The following is a 21,879-nucleotide window of genomic DNA, read 5'->3' as shown; positions in this document are numbered from 1 at the left end:
GATAGAACTGTAAATAATTTTTTGTGATGTAGCCATAAGCTAGATAAAATAAATAAACTGTCCAATTCCGATACAGTTGCTCAATGTCAGTATTGTAACCGACTATTACAGTTTCTTCACGAAAGGAAAGTGGATCCCTAAATGCTCTTTCTTTCTGATGAGGCATGGCTGCATTTCTTGAACTCTCATTTACATAATATTTTACCAGCCAACCGTAAGTTGTGATTGGTACGTGAACAATACACTGCAGTCTTTTCTCAGTGAAATAACAATTAACGAAATGACTTAGAGTTATTTCGTAAGGGACAATGAAAGAGCAGATCTCACAATGTTTCTATTACCAAGTACTTTTTATGATAGGAACTATCCATGGCTCATAAGAAAAAGAGCATCTTTCTGTCATGCAAAAACTGCAATATCTATCTGCGAAGCAGATGTCGAGCAAGGGTATCCGAATTGTTTAACTGATGCCATGCAATTACTCTGTAAGGTTTCAGTAGGTGGTAGGTGTGTGATCAGATTCTACTGATACAGCTGTCTCAGTTGCTTAATGCAACAACGATTTCTTCATACTTCTTTCCGAGACCTAGGAATGTCTAATTCAATTGAGGCTGATGTCCAACATGCAATAGTGTGAGGAACAGGCCGCAGTGTATGTGGCAACTGAGGCCTGCTGTTGCAGTATGGTCTTTACACAGGCCTTCACAACCACAGAATTCTACAGCAGGGCTCTGCAATAGTGCTACAGCACCCTGCAATGTGATGTTCTGCCATCAGTGGCAGACCAGGTTGCTACTCAGTGTAGCAAAATGCCATTTCCACAGCCAAGCATGTGATGGAAGTCTGTCTCCTGTAATAACACACCTGGCCAGAGGGAACATAAGAGGTGTTCAGAAAAAAAGGTGTGAAACAACATTGTGGATATAACTGGAGACTTGATTCAAAAATAATCACCAGAGGTTTGGTCATAAATATCCCACTGTTTCATGTGCTAAAGGATTCCTTGTTCCCAGAATTCCTGTGGCTTTGACAGGAACCAGTCCTCCATGTGTACTTCAGTTCATCATCCGAGTTGAAGCGTTTACCTTTGAGATGTTTTTTTTAGTGGACAAGGCACTCGGAAATTGCAGTGTGACAAACCAGGGGTGTGGGGTGGATGATCACGCTGCTTCCACTTGAGCTTTGCCATTACATTTGTTTGACCTTGCAGACATGTGGACGTATGTTATCATGTAGCAGAATCACTCCCTCCAAGAGCGGCCCAGGCCCTTTACTCTTGATGGCATAAATTACAGTGTGTCAAAGAGTACACCTAACTATTTTTTTTTTTTTTTTTTTTTTTTTTTTTTGTGAGGAATCTGATTCAATGAGGATAACTAGCCATCTCAAACACTGAAAAAGACTGTGAGCATAACCTTCTGGCACAGCTCTGAATTTTTTACGAAGAGGTGATGACACACAGATCCATGCCAGACATTACATTTGTGTCCCTACATGTCTCACTATGTTATCCCAAAGCAGCGTATCAGAATTTCAACCAGTTGGTTGTTATGTCACTTCATACCTTTTCATTTGAACACTCCTTATACAGTCTAAGATACCCACCTCTGTCCAGGGCGTCTCAAGACGTGTCTTTGCTACTCATCAGGACTCATCGCTGAAAACAGTTCTACTCCACTCAATGAGATTCCAGGCCAAAGACGTGCATGGACGTGCCCTGGACAGATGTGGGATACCAACCTGAATACCACACGGCATACTGCCGACTGCCAGGAGTGATAGTCTGGGGTGCCATTTCTTTTCATGGCAGGACGTCTTTGGTTGTCATCTGTGCAATCCTTACAGCACAACACTGTGTCTGCAATATTTTATGCCCTATTGTGTTGCCCTTGATGGAAAGCGATCCTAGGCTTATGTTTCAAAAATATAATGCCCGCCTGCACACAGCAAGAATTTCTGGTTGCTTGTCTTCGTGCTTGCCAAACATTACCGTGGCCAGCAAGGTCACCAGATCTCTCCCCAATTGAGAACATTTGGAGCATTACGGGCAAGGCCCCTAAATTAGCCCAGGATTTTGGTGATCTAAGGTGCAAATTGGACAGAATATGGCACGATATCCCTCAGGAAGACACCCAATAACTCTATCAATAAATGTCAAGCCAAATAACTGTTTGTGTAACAGCCAGAGGTGGACCAACAGCTTACTGTTTTCTCGGTTTGTGACGCTCAGTCTCTTGAATAAATGATCCCATTTTTCTGAAGTTGTAGTCGTTTGTTTCTCTATATATGTACATCACATCTACTAATTTCCACCCCATCTGGATAATTCCTTCATGGTGTGTCTTTTTTGTCTTAAAAGTATATATAATTGTTCCTAGCTCAGATAGTAGCAGCATTACTTCGGCATTGTGCATTTGACCAGTGCAGTCTCTGCATAAATTGTTGGCACTTGCCATGGCACTGGAGAACTTGTCTCACAGCTTCACACACACGAAACATCAATCGGAAGTGGCACCCAGCATCTCTGGTGTCAGGAGATCAGTACCTAAAAGCAACGTGGTAGAGAGATGATCTGTGGCATCTCTTCTATGTGGTGAGTGGAAAATAGCTGTTTTGTACACACTAGGGTTGGGCATGCAGCATCTAACCACCTGAACAGGAATTCTGGACATAACACTAGGGAATGTATGGAATGTCATGGTTAGGACTCAAGAGGTCATAATTAGGTGTGTTCAGGGCCAGGAAGTACAACTGTCTTGTCGGTGCTGGTTCCTCACCAAAAGATTTTTTCCTGCTACTGTGGACACAAACTACACAATGAATGAATCTGACCTTGACAATGTCACTGCAGAGGCAGTCCAGAACTTACTGAGGAATATGGTGCAAATTCATCAGACAATTCAGAGCTGCACAAGCTGAGTGCTTTAAAGGATGGCAGGAAGAAACAATCTTTGTCTAGTGTGTCAGCACCCCTCCAAGTTGCTATAACTACTAACCTAGTCTTTCCTTATTCGGTTATGGTGGGAGAGAACATGTTAGTAAAACACCCGTTAACAGCTGCAAACCTGAGATGTAGGTCAGAGGGACACTCTTTTTATATATATGGCCAAATTATATTTGATGGGCGGCATTAAGGCATTGAGGGCTTACAAAATGCATGGATGTTTTTGAAATTCTAAGGGGTGGGCTTGGTGCAGTTTGGTTGGGTTGTTTCGGGAAGGGGACCAGACAGCGAGGTCATCGGTCTCATCGGATTAGGGAAGGACGGGGAAGAAGTCGGTCGAGCCCTTTCAAAGGAGCCATCCCGGCATTTGCCTGGAGCGATTTAGGGAAATCACGGAAAACCTAAATCAGGATGGTCGGACGCGGGATTGAACCGTCGTCCTCCCGAATACGAGTCCAGTGTGCTAGCCACTGTGCCACCTCGCTCGGTGCTTGGTGCAGTGATGCAGAAGAAAAAATACCTGAAGATATTACAGGGAACAGTTTGACAATGTGTTGCAGAAACAAGAGGAGTCCATCAAAATCTTTGCGGGCAGCATTAGAAAGCTAAACATCAATACATATGCTCTGTCTGATAGTGATAATAAGTACAGGATCCTTTCCCAAGAGGCACAACGGAGGGCACGGGATGCAATTTTGCGGGGATCACCGTGCAACTTGTCAAGAAAAGTATTGGCAGCATTTCGTAAGAACTTAGGTGAAGCAAAGAGAACACAGCTGAGTGCGACAGCATTAAAAGAGATAAACCCAGTGAGGTTGGGTTGTTTGGGGGAGGAGACCGGACAGCGAGGTCATCGGTCTCATCGGATTAGGGAAGGACGGGAAAGGGAGTCGGCCGTGCCCTTTCACAGGAAACATCCCTGCAATTGCCTGGAGCGATTTAGGGAAATCACGGAAAACCTAAATCAGGGTGGCCGGACGTGGGATTGAACCTTCGTCCTCCCGAATGCGAGTCCAGTGTGCTAGCCACTGCGTCACCTCACTCGGTAAACCCAGTGACTGAAGTTCATGACAGGAAGGGTGCTTTTATCGCAGGAATTCGATGTTACAGTTGTGGATGGATGGGCCTCATACAGAGGGAATTCTGTGAAATGCAATGCAGGAAATGCGGGCCTGTATGGCATCTGGAATGGGGTTGCAGACAGCTCTAGCAGGCGGCACAATAGGTGGAAACAGGATGAGAATAGTAACCCACTATTAAACAATGGGAATTGGATTAAAAAACACACCAACCACATTCTAGATCCTCAGAGACAGAATATTGTAGAGAATGACATCTACACAATGTACTATGTATTTAGATGCCATAACTGTCCTTGCAAAAAACAAAGACAAGCACATGTTGCTATTAAGGAAAGTGTTTAAGTGGATGTACTTGGTGAGTCTAATATTCAAGATTAGGAAAGTGTGACTTTCATACTTCATTGCTTTCTTCTCCATGACTCCATTGCTTAGCTTTAACACTGACCTTTACCCAAATAACTGTTTTCCCTTCTCTAATCTTGTTTCATTTCTAAGGTAATTGTATTATAATTAAAGATACATTCTTGGCCATGGTCGTTCTGTCACCCATGTTCTTTGAGTTACTGCCCTAATTTATATGTGGCCCCTCATCTTCTGTTTTTCTACAGCATAATTTCCTGCTACAGTAAATGGAACTGAAATCTTAATATTTTCTATTGTCTGTTTCCGCTGACTGCATCATTATAATTATTAGTTGTTGTGATCTTCAGTCCTGAGACTGGTTTGATGCAGCTCTCCATGCTACTCTATCCTGTGCAAGCTTCTTCATCTCCCAGTACCTACTGCAACCTACATCCTTCTGAATCTGCTTAGTGTATTCATCTCTTGGTCTCCCTCTACGATTTTTACCCTCCATGCTGCCCTCCGATACTAAACTGGTGATCCCTTGTTGCCTCCGAACATGTCCTACGAACCAATCCCTTCTTCTAGTCAAGTTGTGCCATAAATTCCTGCTCTCCCCAATTCTGTTCAGTACTTCCTCATTAGTTATGTGATCTACCCATCTAATCTTCAACATTCTTCTGTAGCACCACATTTCGAGAGCTTCTATTCTCTTCTTGTCCAAACTACTTATCGTCCATGTTTCACTTCCATACATGGCTACACTCCATACAAGTACTTTCAGAAACGACTTCCTGACACTTAAACCTATACTCGATGTTAACAAATTTCTCTTCTTCAGAAATGCTTTCCTTGCCATTGCCAGTCTACATTTTGTATCCTCTCTACTTTGACCATCATCAGTTATTTTGCTTCCCAAATAGCTAAACTCCTTTACTACCTTAAGTCTCTCATTTCCTAATCTAATTCCCTCAGCATCACCAGATTTAATTTGACTACATTCCATTATCCTTGTTTTGCTTTTGTTGATGTTCATCTTATATCCTCCTTTCAAAACACTATCCATTCCATTCAACTGCTCTTCCAAGTCCTTTGCTGTCTCTGACATAATTACAATGTCATCGGCGAACCTCAAACTTTTTATTTCTTCTCCATGGATATTAATACCTACTCCAAATTTTTCTTTTGTTTCTTTCACTGCTTGCTCAATATAGAGATTGAATAACATTGGGGAGAGGCTACAACCCTGTCTCACTCCCTTCCCAACCGCTGCTTCCCTTTCATGTCCCTCGACTCTTATAACTACCATCTGGTTTCTGTACAAATTGTAAATAGCTTTTCGCTCCCAGTATTTTATCCCTGCCACCTTCAGAATTTGAAAGAGAGTATTCCAGTCAACATTGTCAAAAGCTACTTCTAAGTCTACAAACGCTAGGAACGTAGGTTTGCCTTTCCTTAATCTAGCTTCTAAGATAAGTCGTAGGGTCAGCATTGCCTCACGTGTTCCGATATTTCTACGGAATCCAAACTGATCTTCCCCGAGGTCGGCTTCTACTAGTTTTTCCATTCGTCTGTAAATAATTCGCATTAGTATTTTGCAGCCGTGATTTATTAAACTGATAGTTCGGTAATTTTCACATCTGTCAACACCTGCTTTCTTTGGGATTGGAATTATTATATTCTTCTTGAAGTCTGAGGGTATTTTGCCTGTCTTATACATCTTGCTCACCAGATGGTAGAGTTTTGTCAGGACTGGCTCTCCCAAGGCTGTCAGTAGTTCTAATGGAATGTTGTCTACTCCTGGAGCTTTGCTTCGACTCAGGTCTTTCAGTGCTCTGTCAAACTCTTCACGCAGTATCATATTTCCCATTTCATCTTCATCTACATCCTCTTCCATTTCCATAATACTGTCCTCAAGTACATCGCTCTTGTATAGACCCTCTATATACTCCTTCCACCTTTCTGTTTTCCCTTCTTTGCTTGGAACTGGGTTTCCATCTGAGCTCTTGATATTCATACAAGTGGCTCTCTTTTCTCCAATTATTAGTGTAGTACCTTAAAATATTTCTAGTATATATTATTGAGTAGGATCAATAATAGAAAGTTCAAAATAAATTAATTTTTGAATACGTCATGCACCAATAGAAACACTGTTGGATTGAAACACACACACTCACACATGCTGAAGATACAGAAGCAATTAACTGCAAGTTAAATTATTTTAATAACTGGGAATGTACATGATCTCACCTTTAGTGGGCGGTCATTCTCATCAGTGGGCTGTTCAGCAACACACTTAACAACACCCATTCCCGCTCTGACCTCACCAAAAGCAACATTTTTCCCATCAAGGTGTGGGCAAGCCACAACAGTGATAAAAAACTGTGACCCATTGGTGTTGGGTCCAGCATTTGCCATGCTCAATACACCTGGCCCTGAATGCTGCAACAAAGTAAAACAGACATTGCTTTATTAGAATGTTAACTGCACAATATGTTCTGCGCAACTAAGGTCTTTCATCAAGTACTGATATTTGAAGGTTTTTAATTCACTCATTCAAACACCGTGTTCTATAAGACTCATCATGAAAGAATACTTTCTGGGACATGGAAAGAATCAAGTTATACATTAACCAGCTGAAGCAGTCATTCCAGGATATTTCTGTAAAGCATATTGACAACTGATTCTGATTATTAATAATCTATTTACATTGATAATTATTGGAATTACTTCTATATTATATGATGTACAGTACATAGAGAAAAGCAGCTACTTTCATAAAAAGTCACTGCTCTTCATCTCACACTACTGAGCTGTTATTTTTGTCTACTAGTTCATACAACATTATAAATGAAATTTGAATTCCTGGGGCCAAATATTCTGAAAAGTGTAGGAGGAGTGGCTAATAAGACATTATTTTGTTTTCAAATGTCTTGGGATGTCCTGTCGTGTTTCCTGTCTACTAGCAACCTGTTGCAGACTTTTGCACCAAAACTGCATTGTAAACCCTAGACAAGGATACACTGCAAATATGTAAATTAATTCTGCTTCTAGTATTGTGGTTGACAATTTCACAGTTTGACCAAAATTCACTCTTATCAACCACAAATACGGAGTAAATGTATTGGGATGTGAGAGCAAGAATCCAAAACTCCATGAAGACGCTTCTGCAAGTTGTTCAGTTATCGTCTTTATACATCATTTTTATCGCACAGTTCTGTATAAAAACATGCCTTAGTCACACTGCCCCATACATCAAAATTCAGTAAAAGTATGCAAATTATGTTAACTAAATTTAGTTTTATTCCTATGATATCATTTTGTTAATGTGACTGCATTTTTTTTATCTGTTGAGTTCTACAAGAACTAAGGTTTGTCAAGAACCCTTTACAACAGGCAGATTGAGCAACTGTTAAAAGTTTATTGTCAGAAAAGTGGTTCAATGTTCTGTTGTAAGTTACTGTCTTAAAAACTTCTGATAATGCAGGAAGAATGGCGATGGATCTGTAACTAGATTCACTGTCTTATCTCAAATTTTATAAAAGGGTACTACTATTTCATATCTTAGTCTTTCAGGAAATACAAATTGATTCATCAACTGACTACAAAGGTATCTCAACAGAACTCCATCACTATGCAGATTCTGTGTTACTCACTGGTCACAAACAGTGTAAATACTAAATAACAAAATAAGTCTGCAAACTGCTCTATTTTACCCATGGAAAGAAGTCACAGATATTTTGTAGTGATATGGCCAAGAATTTTCTAAATGGTGACAATAGCTTTAGTACGCAATAATACTAATAAGATCATGTTCATATAATTATTTCAGACTCATCATAGGTAAAGAAATACGATAATACAATGTCATGGGGAATAAGTACGGAGTCAGTGGAAAGCTATTTATCAAAACTAGCAGTGATTAATTACAATTTAAAGCCATGCTGGGTATTTTTTACTGCACAGCTATTTTTGTTATATTAAACAATATGATGTAAGTGTCCTTTATCAGTTTGTAAACAGTCAAAGACAAGACCCATTTAGTCACAGCAATGGATGAAAGTGAATACATTACACGAAAACAGCCATCTCTGATAAATACAGCAGGCCACAGCACATGCCAATAAAGAACATAACTACCTCTTTAAATTAAATCTTTTTGATCTCTCGCATTTTCTCGGGATGATTGTTATGTATAAAATTGAAACAAATCTCGGCAGAACACCTGGAAGCACACTACTAATTAAATGTTTTTGTATTGCTATTTTGCCTGATGATGAAGTTTTTACCACAAAATGTATTACAATATTAAATAATTTAAGCCACTTAATACAAAACTGTGACAAGTTACAGTCTCTGAATAATCTTTCCATAAAGTACTGGTTACAACATGTTTCTCGGGCGTTACGCAATGAAATTTGTGATGAAAAATGTGTTTAAATTGCGATATGAATCAACCAACATTGTACAATGTGAAGAGGTGCTGCTGCAAATTTAGAAAATTTTCTCTATTTATAAATTTTGGTAGGCCTACTGCTGACTTATCATTGTTCAAAATGATTTTTTGAACACTAACAATACAATATTGAAGTTTAAACCCTCAAAATAATATTTTTTGTTTAGTTTTGGGCTGGCTCTAAGCATTATGGGACTTAACATCTGAGGTCATCAGTCCCCTAGATTTAGCCATGCCTGAGGCAGGATTCGAGCCTGCGACCATAGCAGCAGTGCAGTTCCAGACTGAAGCGCCTAGAATCTTGCTTTCCAATGGCAACTATTCTCATTGTGTAATTTCCGCTGAGTGATACCATAAATGAAAAACAATTTTTTACTACAAATTTCTTTGTTTAATGCCTGAGAAACATATCTGCTTTCAAACATTTGCCTTGCATGCTGCATTCAGTTAACACCAGAGGTAATTTTATTCGCAAAAAGTTCAGAAACAAACCAATTTTCTTAGCTGCTGTGCATTAAGTTTTCCAAGAACCTAGTTTATACTTATGGAAATATTTCTGCCATGTTCAATTGCAGTCTAAAAACTAAATATTTCTTTGCACAGCCTATGTACTTATCATCCTTCAACTATTTCAGTTTCACATGTACACTAAATCAATAAAATATTAATATTCGTAACTTCAGTAGATTCTGTTTCACTGACACTAAATGAAAGGACACACTTTGATTAATGGTACTGTATCTTATATCCCATCCAGAGTGATTCTACAACTGCCCTCTAAAAACATGAAGATGGACCCAATACAGTCAGCGACGATAGTGTAATCAACATCACAGCGTGAATGGCTGATGAGACCACAACCCACGAAGCTGGTCACATTGGCACAACCCAATACCCGAAGCTAGCATACAGGGGACAGCACTTCTCTACTTACTTTTCTCTATTTACTTTTTGTGTTGGTTATTGGAACATATCTGCACACAATGTATATCAGACTGATTTTCACTACTGAACTTTGATTGTGGTCGTTTCATTCTTGACTATGTATTTGCATGTTTCAGTGACAATTCTCAGCTTTATATTATTGACTTGTATGGATCAATTGCATAGACTTGGTACGAATGAGCCTGGCCTCAAATGGTTATTAAAAACCGTAGAATAGAGGAGACTACTCAAGAAAAAGCAGAAGCGTTATCAACAGGCATACACAAAAATAGAAAGACAGCTTGTTGGCTTTTGGAGTAATCCACTTGTGAGATAGAGTACTAATATCCACAGAAAACACACACACACACACACACACACACACACACACACACTTGCCTATGCATCTAAATGGTGCCAACTGGACACACAACGCCGATGCTGCAGTTCAGCAGATGGACTAGGTTGAGTTGGGGGTTGTGTCAGGTGAGTTGGGTAGAGCCAGAGACTGGCCGGAGCAGGAGGGGAGGTTGGGGGTCAGTCACGTGTGCCTCGGAGGGAGAAAGCTGATTTGCTAGCGACAGAGGAAGTGGAAACTGTTGGGTGGAGGTTGTGGGGACGGTGGGTTACCAGAGATTGAGGCCTGGACGACTACAGGAGCAAAGCATTTGTCGTAAGGGTAATTTCCATCTGTGTAGTTCAGAGGAGCCGAGTTACAAAGCAGCCACTGAAATTAAGCATGTTACGTTCAGCTGCAGGTTGTGCCATTAGGTGCTCAACTTTGTTCTTAGCGACTGTTTTGCAGTGGCCATTCATCCTGGTGGACTACTGGTTGCTAGTCATAACAACATAAAGAACTATGCAGTGTTTGCAGCAGAGTTGGTATATGAAATGATGGGGCGAGTTAAGCCTGTGGCAGGGCTGGAGTAAGAAGTGCTGTGTGAATGGATAGGACATGTCTTGCACTGTGGTCTTCCTCAGGGACCTGAGTCCTGTGGCATAGGGATGGACTAGGATGTTGTGTATGTTTGATGCGTGATGGAACACCACTTTAGGAGGGAAGGATCTTGGGAAGGGTGTCCTTTATTTCAGGACATGATGATAGATAATCAAAGCCCTGATGCAGGATATAGTTCACTTGTTCCAATCCATGGTGGTATCGGGTGACAATGGGGGGCTCCTTTGTAGCTGATCCTTGGAGGTGGGAGGAGGATTGGACAAGTGACTTCTTGTCACTGTAGAAGTGGTTCTAGGATGCCTACTCCCTCTGCAAGATACTGTTACTGTGTAATCCTTACTACATACACAACATTCCTGAAACTGAAACCCTTGTGCTTGAATAACTGGGAGAGCATTCAGACATTTCTTCTACAAACTGTCCACCTTGGGACACCACTATCCATCGACAACTATCCTGCCCACAGTGATACCCACTGTCATCTCCTCGTAGCACCCAGACCACACATATCTGACTTTTTAAACTTACTACATCATCCAAAACTTCCTCCCAATGTCCCACAAAATCCAGAACCCCAAAACATTTGTAAAACTATTGTTAACCTCTCAACCAAACAGCTCGACCCCACAGAAGTTTCATTCCTATCCAAAAGCCTCACTATTAGCCACACACCCAAGTTCAGACATGTTGGACTTGTCAAATCCCTACTCTCCTTCTCTCGAGGAAAAAGTTGTTTGCCACCAATCTCTCAAACCAAAGATAACATAATCCCAACATCGAACCTTGCTTTTCCCAGTTCATACCACCAACCAACCATGACCCTCCCATCTAACCACTCTGTGGAAACCTTCCAGGAATTAATTACATCCAATTTGGCCTCATCCTCCTTGGTCAGATAACTTGCTAAGCACACTAGCCTTTCAGCAGAAGAAAGGACAGCCATGCACAACCTCAAAACAAATCCCGACTTAAATCATCCTCCCAGTACACAAAGGCTCCACCATTGTTGTGATGGACTGCAGTGACTTCTGGCAGAAGGCTTCTGCCAACTGTCCAATTCCTCCATCTACAAGCTCTGCCATAGTGATCCCACCCCTGAAGTCCAACATAACCGCCATTTACTGGTCAAAGGTCTTTCCCAACACCTCTACCCCCAAATCCATCTCCCACCTCATCCCAATTACATCCCCCACACCCACTGTCTACAAGCTGCCCAAAATCCACAAACTCATCAATCCTGGACACCCCACTGTAGCTGTCTATTCTGTTCCCAATGAAAGGCTTTCTGCTCTTGTTGACCAATGCCTCCACTAATTGCCCGAAAAACAGACTCCCACATCAAAGATGCTAACCACACCCTTCACCGACTGTTTACCATTCCCACCCCTTTAGCTCCAGAATATCTACTTGTCACTGTTGACACCACCTCCCTCTACACCAACATCCCTTGTGCACACGGCTTCACTGCTGTCGAATACTACCATTACCAACATTCTTCAGACTCCAAACTCACTACCTCATTCCTTGTTAACCTTACCAACTATATCCTCACACATACCAGATTTTACGGACTATAAGATGCTACAGACTACAAGACACACCTTAATTTTTAAGTATTTTACCATTTTTATTGTAAGATTGCAAAGCCAGACTAAAAAAGTCCTTAGTTTATACAACTGAACTGACCTTTGAAAGTCCTGAAAATCGTCATCTGCACTTTCTTCTTCATCTCCTTCTTCGTTGTCATTGTTGTCCTCTGTACACATAAGATGGTCTTCACTACCATCGAGAGCATTACTTATCTCAAATTTCTTGAGAGACTTAACAATAGTGTCTTCTCTTACTCTATACCATGAATGTTTTATCCACTAACAGAGTTGTCTGATTGTAGGTCATTTTTAGCTCCCTTTGGCTTGAATTCATGTTCAGTTTCATCCACCATCCATTTGTTCCACTTCTCCCCGCAACTAATGTTCATCGCATCGGTGCACTGCTACAGACAGTTGAAACCGATGTTGCTAGATAGTGATAGGCTTCCCATGGTGTCGAATATGTGTTTCCTTTGGAGGGAAGGTATTCAAACAAATCTGCAGCACAGCCATGGGCATTTGCATGGCAGCCTCCTACACCAATCTCTTTATGGGCCATCAAGAGGGAACCTTTCTAGCTTCCAAAAACACCCAACCCCTTGCTGGTTCAGGTTCATTGTTATAATATCCTCATGAGCTGGGCTCAAGGGCAAGACATCCTACCCTCATTCCTTCACAACCTCAACACCTCTCCCATTCACTTCACCTGGTCCTCCTCAACCCAACATGCCACCTTTCTGGACAATAACCTCCACCTCTCTGATGGCTCCATCCACACCTCTGTCCACATTACATACATAACCACCAGCAGTACCGGCATACTGATAGTTGCCATCCCTTCCACACACCAAAATTCCATACAGCTTGGCCACCCGTGGATGACATATCCGCAGTGACAAGAAACTCCCTCGCCCAGTACGCTGAAATAACACAAAGGCCTTCACAGACAGGCACTTCCACCCAAACATAGTCTGCAAACAGATTCCCCATGCCATATCTCCCCCCTCCAAATCCCCCACCTCCCCCAAGAATCAGCTACAAAGGAGCAGACCCCTTGTGACTTAATATCACCCTGGACTGGGACAGCTGAACCAGATCCTTTGTCAGGGCTGTAATTATCTATCATAATGCCCTGATACTCCCCAAAATTGTTTCCATCTGCCCTAAAGTGGTGTTCCGTCACCCACCAAACCTTCACAACATCACAGTCTGTCCCCATGCAAGTCCCAATCTCAACCCCTTGCCATAGGGATCATACCCCTGTGGAAGTCCCCAAATCAATAATCTTCTCTACTCCTTTCGAAGGGGGCAATTTCACTGTCCTAACCTGACCATTACTGCTTGAGAACTATTCGCAAATGTTCTGCTGTACAAAATGAGTCATGTTAGATGTGCTACACCTTCAGTTCAACAATTTCTAATAAATACCAGTACTCATAGGAACACACAGTTTTGCTGTTTTAATGGAATGGTATATGTTTTAATGGCACTTCAGAATTCTTGAAGTGGTGTGAACTTTGGTATAATGCTAGTTAATGTTGGTGTCGAAACTTGCCATAGATATATGCTACAACTCAGAGGCAAGGGGGCTACAATCTATGGATGCAACGTAAACACTGTCAAGAAGTCTCTCGTGCATGCACCATTGCCATATGCGGTATGAAGACCAAGGCTACCACGATATATGTATTACAAGGTCTCTGTAAATAGAACTGTATGCTAACTTCTAATGCATCAGAAAGGGATTAGGAAAACTATTTCCAATATGTGTGTTTCCCCAATTTTAGCTGAACAGTTTTAATGGAAATAACAATTTTCATGCCTCCTGCTGCTGTCCATCAACCAACCATCTGCCTTCTCAGGTGTACCACCACTACAGTCATGCCTGAAAGAGAAATATCACGCATCTATATTCAAAAATAAAATATTAAATCCTACATTGTTAAAAATCTTCTCTAAACTCTCTTGGTGCAAATAAGAATTTGGGCATGTTCCATAAAATTCTTGTTATTAGCCAACTGTACTGAGGGCATTAGACCCCCATTTATTATTTTTATTTACGTATAGGTTGGTTGGTTGGTTTGTGGGATTAAAGGGACCAGACTGCTACGGTCAACGGTCCCTTTTTCCAAGAACTAAAAACACCCACAGAGAATAAAAACGATTAAAAGAATAGAGCACAGACGAGACAGAACAAGAGAAACTGAGACAAAGACCAGACAAAACGAACTAAAATCACACAGAGTGTGACGGTGGTTGGCCGACCATAGAAATAAAAAGGGAAAAGCCAACCACATAAAACACATTAAAAAATCAGTTTAAGACCAGAGGCCAAAGGACAGAATCAACACAAAACAATAAGATAAAACAGAAACACTTAGATTAAATGATAAAAACCCCCTGCCCAAATAAAACGTAAAACTAAGTCAGCCGTAGCAGAGTCATCTGTTAAAAGGGCAGGGAACGTGTCAGGCAGTGCGAACGACTGCCCGAGCACAGCTAAAAGCGGACACTCCAATAAAATATGGACCACAGAGAAAACGGAGCCGCAGCGACACAGAGGTTCGTCCTCACGGCGCAATAAGTGGCCGTGCGTAAGCCGAGTGTGCCCAATGCGCAGCCGGCAGAGGGCAACAGACTCCTTGCGGGAGACCCGCATGGACGACCGCCACACAGTCGTCGTCGCCTTGATTGGACGGAGTTTGTTGGGCGTGGGCAGATTGCGCCATTCAGCGTCCCAAACCGAAAGAACTGCGCGCCGTAAGACTGCCCGCAAATCAGTCTCCGGGAGGCCAATCTCCAGAGATGATTTACTAGTGGCCTCTTTCACCAGGCGGTCAACATTCTCATTGCCCGGGATACCGACATGACCGGGGGTCCACACAAAGACCACAGAGCGGCCGCAACGGGCAAGAGTATGCAGGGACTCTTGGACAGCCATCACCAGACGGGAACGAGGGAAACACTGGTCGAGAGCTCGTAAACCGCTCAGGGAATCGCTACAGATAACGAAACCCTCACCTGAGCAGGAACGGATATACTCTAGGGCACGAAAGATGGCGACCAGCTCAGCAGTGTAAATGCTGCAGCCAGCCGGCAAGGAACGTTGTTCGGAATGATCCCCATATTTACATATATTTCATTCGATCAGGTATCAGTAAGAGACAACATTCTTTGTAGCTGGTGCAGCATTTTTGCTATTAATATAATCACTATTATTGAACACCAATATGAAGCTGGCATACACTGCAAATGACTTATGAATAAATGTCAGGAAATACAAATACTGGAGAGATTGATTTTAACAAAAAATATTAAAAACAATGAAACATAATTAGGAAAAACAAACTGACATCTGTAAACATTCGCAAATAATTTCATTGGTACTGTACTCTATGTTTGGACTTTTAAGCCCATATCTTCAGGTAGTAATGGATATAATTTACAGTAGTTGTATCACTTCGATGTTATTTCTTTTCTGTAGTTTTGTTTTATAAGGTCATGATAGGCCTGACCTAAAAACGACTGTTTTTAAAATTATGAAAAGTATTACCAGAACGTAAACAGGGAAGGGGCTGGATGGGTGAGGAAAATGACAAAGGTTGAGGCCACGAGAGTTATGGGAATCTAGGGTATATTGAAGGGAGAGTTCCCACCTGCACAATTAAGAAAAGCTGGTGTTGGGGGGAAGGATCCATATGGCACAGGCTGTGAAGCAGTCATTGAAAAGAAGGATGTCATGTTGGGCAGCATGCTCAGCAACAGGGTAGTCCACTTGTTTCTTGGCCACAGTTTGTCAGTGGCCAGTCATAAGGACAGACAGCTTGTTGGTTGTCAAGACTTCAAAGAATGCAGCACAGTGGTTCCAGCTTAGCTTGTAGATTACATGACTGGTTTCACAGGTAGCCCTGCTTTTGATGGGATAGACGACGTTTGTGATCGGACTGGAGTAGGTGGTGGTGGGAGGATGTATGGGACAGGTCTTGCATCTAGGTCTATTACAGGGATATAAGCCAGGAGGTAAGATGTTGGGAGCAGGGGCTGTGTAGGGATGGATGTGTATATTGTGTAGGTTCAGTGGATGGCGGGATACCACTGTGGGAAAAATAGTGGGCACGCCGTTTCTCATTTCAGGGCACAACAAGAGTTAGTCGAAACCCTGGCGGAGAATATAATCCAGTTGCTCCAGTCCTGGGTGGTACTGAAATAAGAAAAAATGTTCCTCTGTGACCGGACGGTGAGACTTTGGGAGGTTGTGGGCGACTGGGAAGATAAGGCACAGGAGATTTGTTTTTGTAGAATGTTGGGAGGATAGTTACGGTCTGTGAAAGCCTCAGTGAGACCCTCAGTATATTTCAAGAGGAACTGCTCGTCACTGCAGATGCGACGACCACGGGTGGCTAGGCTGTATGCAAGGGACATTTTGGTATGGACAGGGTGGCAGCTGGCAAAGCAGAGGAATTGCATGTGGTTTGTAGGTTTGATACGCACAGAGGTACTGATGTAGCCATCCTTCAGGTGGAGGTCAACATCTAGGAAGGTGGTTTGTTGGTTAGAGTAGGACCAGACTGAGCAAATGGGGCAGAAGCTGTTGAGGTTCTGAAGGAATGTGGATAGGGAGTCCTCCCCCTCGATCCAGATTGCAAAGATGTCATCAATGAATCTGAACCAGGTGAGGGTTCAGAATTTTGGGTGTTTAGGGAGGATTCCTCTAGATGGTCCACGAGTAGGTTGGCATAGGATCGTTCCATGCGGGTGCCAATAGCTGTACCTCTGGTTGGTTTATAGGTAATGCCTGAAATGGAGAAGTAATTGTGGGTGACAAAATAGTTGGTCATGGTGACTAGGAACGAGGTTGTTAGTTTGGAATCCATCAAACGCTGGGAAAGCTAGTGCTCAACAGCGGTAAGGCCATGGGAATTAGGGATGTTAAAGTAAAGGGAGGTGTCATGGGCACCATGCGATAAAGGGACAGGAACTGTGGAGAGTCGGTGGAGGAAATGGTTGGTATCTTTTATATAGGAGGGTAGGTTCCGAGTAATAGGCTGAAGGTGTTGGTCTACAAGAGCAGAGATTCTCTCAGTGGGGGCACAGTAACTGGACGCAATGGGGCATCTTGGGTGGTTGGGTTTATGGACTTTAGGAAGCATGTAAAAGGTAGGAGTGTGGGGAAAGGATTTGGGGAGAGACTGGAGATCCTGCTGGATTTCTGGAATGGGGTCACACTGTGGCAAAGTTTGTAGCTGGATGTATCTGACAGCAGGTGGAGTTCTTCTGCTAGGTAATCTTTGCAGTTCAAAACAACAGTGGTAGAGCCTTTGTCCGCAAGTAGGATCATAAGGTTGGGCTTAGTTTTTAGATGGTGGACTGTGGTTCTTTCTGCAGATGTAAGGTTAGTTTGCACATTGAGGGATTTGGGGAATGATGGTGAGGCAAGGCTCGAGGTTAAAAAATTCTGGAAAGTTAACAAGGGATGATTTGGGGGCAGTGGGGGGTTGATCACGGTTAGATGGAGGAGTGAACTGAGTCAGGCAGGGTTCAACACTGGTCTTTGGTTGAGCCTGATTGGTAGAGTTGGTGGCAAAAAAATGTTTCCACTGTACGAGCAGGAGAAGGAGAGAAGGTCTTTCACAAGTCCTGCATGACTGAATTTGGGAGTGGGGCCAAAGGAGAGGCCTTGGGAAAGGACTGATATTTCTGCGGAGCTAAGGCTTCTGGAGGAAAGGTTTGTGACTGTGTTTTGGGTCTGTTTAGGTTCTGGATTCTGTGTGGTGGTGGGAGAAAGTTTTGAAGGGCAGGGTAAATGTAGTAGGTCTGCAAAGCAGGGTTTGTCAGCTATAAGGGGACGTGGGGGAGGTTTGGAGGCCGTTGTAGAGGTGGTGGACAGTGGCACTCCAAAGTGGGAGTAGGAAGTAGAGAAGGAGGCTGGAGAGTTTTTTTGAGGTGGCGTTGTGCATGTTGCTCTAGTTCCTGAAGGGCAAGAGTTACGTGTGTTATGGGTTCCAGAAATTTGAGATTGTATAGCAGGAGAATTTTACAGATGGACAGGAGGTATTGCAAGGAGGGGAGCTTAGTTGATATGGTTTTGCAGGACTATGTTGGTCACAACTAAGGATTGGAGGAATATGAACAGATTGAGGTCACTGTGGAAGGAGGGGTGGCAGCCAGAGATGGGTAAATTGATGGCAGGGCGATTTGGGGGAATTCCATAAGCCAAGCAACAATGCAGAAACAGTATGTGCACTGGGTTCTGTTTTCATTTTTTATTAATTATATATTTTCTTTGATCTCATTGCGACTTCACATCAATTTTAGTGAGTATTCGCCTTTCACTATCGCTGACTCCCTCATATTTAATATTGTTTCCCCTCCCCCCGTTTTCATCCGTTTCTTCCATCTCGTGATTTTTCCCAAGTTTCTGGGTGTATTTTTTCGGGCGTAATTTTTCGCATTTTTTCCATCATCATGGATTCTTCCTCCTTCCATCTGTGTCAGTACAGAAAAATTTCCTTATCCTCAGCCAGAACCCATTTCCATATACTGTTCCTGCATTTTTGCCCTCATTCCACCAACATACCCAATCTTTTTACTTCTCTCCTTTTTCGCTAATCAGCATATCACTCTCCCCTACCCCTATCCTGCTATCCCCCTTCTCCTTGTCCCAGCCTCCACCTTACCCCACCCAGGGATTTTCCATTGTTTGAAAAGTATTACCCATAGAGATCCAAGCAAGACAAATTTTAAATGCTGTTAAGAAACTTCGAGGACTATGTATATTTAGTATGTTGACACAAAATTTCTCATTATTATTTAACTTCAAATTCATAATGTTCAGTAAATAATTAGTAATATATTCTTCACGATTAGCTCTGTTTCTCTTGCAATGCTGGCATAGTTTCTCAGGTCCATGTTTGAAGACATTTGTCAAAATCATGATGATGAGGATGATGATGAAGTAGTAGTGGGCAAATAAAACTTAGTAAGCATCTTCATAACTGAAGCAGTTCTTCCAAAACATTTTAGATAGAGAACAGAAAAGGTGGAAGTCTGGTAGTGCAATAATATCTAAGAGTATGTGGAATCACATCTCAACTAAGTTCCTGATAACTTCTGTTGTAATGATGCTATGAAAAAATGCATGTTCCAACAGCACTTGATTTGATATTCTTATTCAGTGAGTTTTCTTTAATTGCGGCTTCAAGCTGTTCTATTTATTGGAAATATAGGCCAGCAGGTGTGGTTACATTCACAGAAAGTAATACATACAGAGTGTAACAAATTGACACCGACAAACTTCAGGGAGTTGTAGAGGACGTCTTGAGTAATAAATTGGCTGTAAATGTCATCCACCAATGCCAGATGTGTTGATGTTTCATGCACAGTTATGCTGCTAGGCCACCACTTTAGAAGAAGATGTAAGTTTATTCATTGACGGACATTGGTTGCGACTGAACACAACATTGCTGCTGAGACCGCTTAGCACAGTGACAGCTGATGCGTTCACATTCAAACTTGCATTTGCTGCCAAGGGTGTGCCCTAACAATAGGTGTTGCCCCATAATTTCAATGCCCTTAAGTCTTATTATTATTATCACTGTTATTTTGTGGATGGGTATATATACTATTTCTCACTGTTAAGGTTCACTCAGTCTTTCCCTTTTCTACATCAACATAGTGAAACAATTTTTCATCGGCAGTAACACTCTTGGGTATGGATGACTGACATTGATTGTGAGCTTCTTACCTGCTCTTATTAGGACCAACATATTTTGAATATTTCTCAGTTATTCAGCTGGGTGGCTTTGTCAAGTAACTGCAATATTTTGACAAGCCAACTTCTTGCGCCTTCAGATGTTCCGAACGGCTGATTGCCTTTTGCTGGGTGCTAGCTTTATATCCACTACTTTCCTCCACCTCCAACTCTAGAACCGGCTATTTACAGGCATGGACCTGGTACATTGGTGGGGAAAGTACGTTGTCAGTTCACAATTCGATATCATCAAATTGCTGTTATGCTTTGACCATGCACAAGGCTGGGTCCCATGCCTTCCTTGAATGAAAATGGACTGTTGCAAAAACTTGGTGCTGTCATAACTCACAAAATGTCTGAGAGAGATGCAGTGCTCTGCCACAGCAGCATTTGTCCATTGTTCATTGTCTGTGTGGCTTTTACCCTCATATGCTCTGTGTGTCTCTCCTGTACCATCCACAGTGTCAGGCCTACATATATTTTTTCACACTGGCAAGTGATGCAATAGACTCTCAGTTTATTGAGGCCATCCTTATTTGATCCCAACAAGGCTTCTGCCTTGGCTGGTGGGTGGAACATGCACCTGATGTTATGTACTTACAGTATTCTGAGTTTTGCTGATGAGTTACCGATATATGGTGTAACCACCATCGCAAGAAGTTCCCCTTGAACCTCAGCAGGCTGTGGCCTCCGCTTCTTTGATATTACTGCGCAATGTATCTGGCGCTGCTGTAACTGTTCATATGCAACATGGTCTACAGGTGCCACAATTCAGATGCTACACTGTCTTGGTCTGAGATTATGCTTGCTCTGTGAACTAGTGTGCCTAGGGCACCTCCTCGTTGTTAAGGTGCATGGCAGTTAGAGGCATGCAGGTACAAATCTGTATGTGTCAGACGATTGATGAGCACATCCACAAATGGAAGTCGATTATCTTCTTCTACCCGCAATGTGAATTTGATGTTTTTGTGCAGCAAATTATTGTTGCGGGAAGTGTTAAAGGTGATGCTGAGCTTTTGGCCAAGTTACGAAGGTATCAATTACATATCGAAAAAAGTACATGGACTCAGACTGCTGACTTCAGTGTTTGTTCTTCAAATGCCTCCATAAACATACTTACCACCATTTGTGATAGTGGGCAGCCCATCGCCATTCCATTGGTTCTTCACAGTGGACCACCACTTGTGATGGTGGACAACCCATCACCACTCCATCTGTTTCTTCATTACAATTTCTGTTGAATAAAAAGTATGTTGACTTAAGCACTAATTCAACAGTTTAGTTAGTGCTGGTGTTATGAAGTTTACGAAGCCTCTTCGAGGTACCCTTGTAAAGAGACACACAACACCAAAGCTCACCATCAGGTCGCCCTGGCCCAGTCAGAAGTTTTGTTGTGCTGCCATTTCCCCACCAAGAGTCTGAGCATCAGTATCAGGTGCTTTGCTAATTCACATTTGTGCGCTAATGTTGCTAACGACTGGGCACAATGTCATTCCTTCCTTGTGGACTTTAGCTAGTCTGTAAAGTGCTGTCTTTTTGTCATACAGGTGAGAACATATCAACAAAAATTGGTAGAATATTCTGGAAACATAATGGCGTGTGTGTCCCACCCGCCAGCCAAGATGAAAGCCTTGTTGGGATCATCAAAGATGACCTAGGACTCCGGAAACCAGGAGCCTCCAGCATCCCTTGCCTGTATGAGAAAATGTATGTAGGCTACCTAGACTGTACAGGAGAGATGCACAGAGTATAAATGCCACACAAACAACAAACAGCCAACAAAGTTGTACTGCATTTCTCACAGACACATCATAAATTACAACAGCACTAATAT

General features: G+C 42.3%; 1 protein-coding gene across 4 annotated transcripts in view; it reads right to left on the bottom strand.

Annotated features, from left to right (window-relative positions):
- Positions 1 to 21,879, bottom strand: part of LOC124622539 (peptidyl-prolyl cis-trans isomerase D) — a 49,371-nt gene that overhangs the window by 22,697 nt on the left and 4,795 nt on the right. For 3 of the 4 annotated variants that reach the window (XM_047148273.1, XM_047148271.1, XM_047148272.1), the window contains exon 3: positions 6,619 to 6,810. In XM_047148273.1, coding sequence (XP_047004229.1) covers positions 6,619 to 6,810 — 192 coding nt within the window. Of the gene's footprint in view, positions 1 to 6,618; positions 6,811 to 21,165; positions 21,282 to 21,879 lie in introns of those variants that run through there. The other variant, XM_047148274.1, reaches the window with a different exon arrangement.

Source organism: Schistocerca americana, chromosome 7 (assembly GCF_021461395.2).
Source record: "Schistocerca americana isolate TAMUIC-IGC-003095 chromosome 7, iqSchAmer2.1, whole genome shotgun sequence".
NCBI classification, from domain to species: domain Eukaryota; kingdom Metazoa; phylum Arthropoda; class Insecta; order Orthoptera; family Acrididae; genus Schistocerca; species Schistocerca americana.
This window is presented reverse-complemented; position numbering and strand designations above follow the sequence as displayed.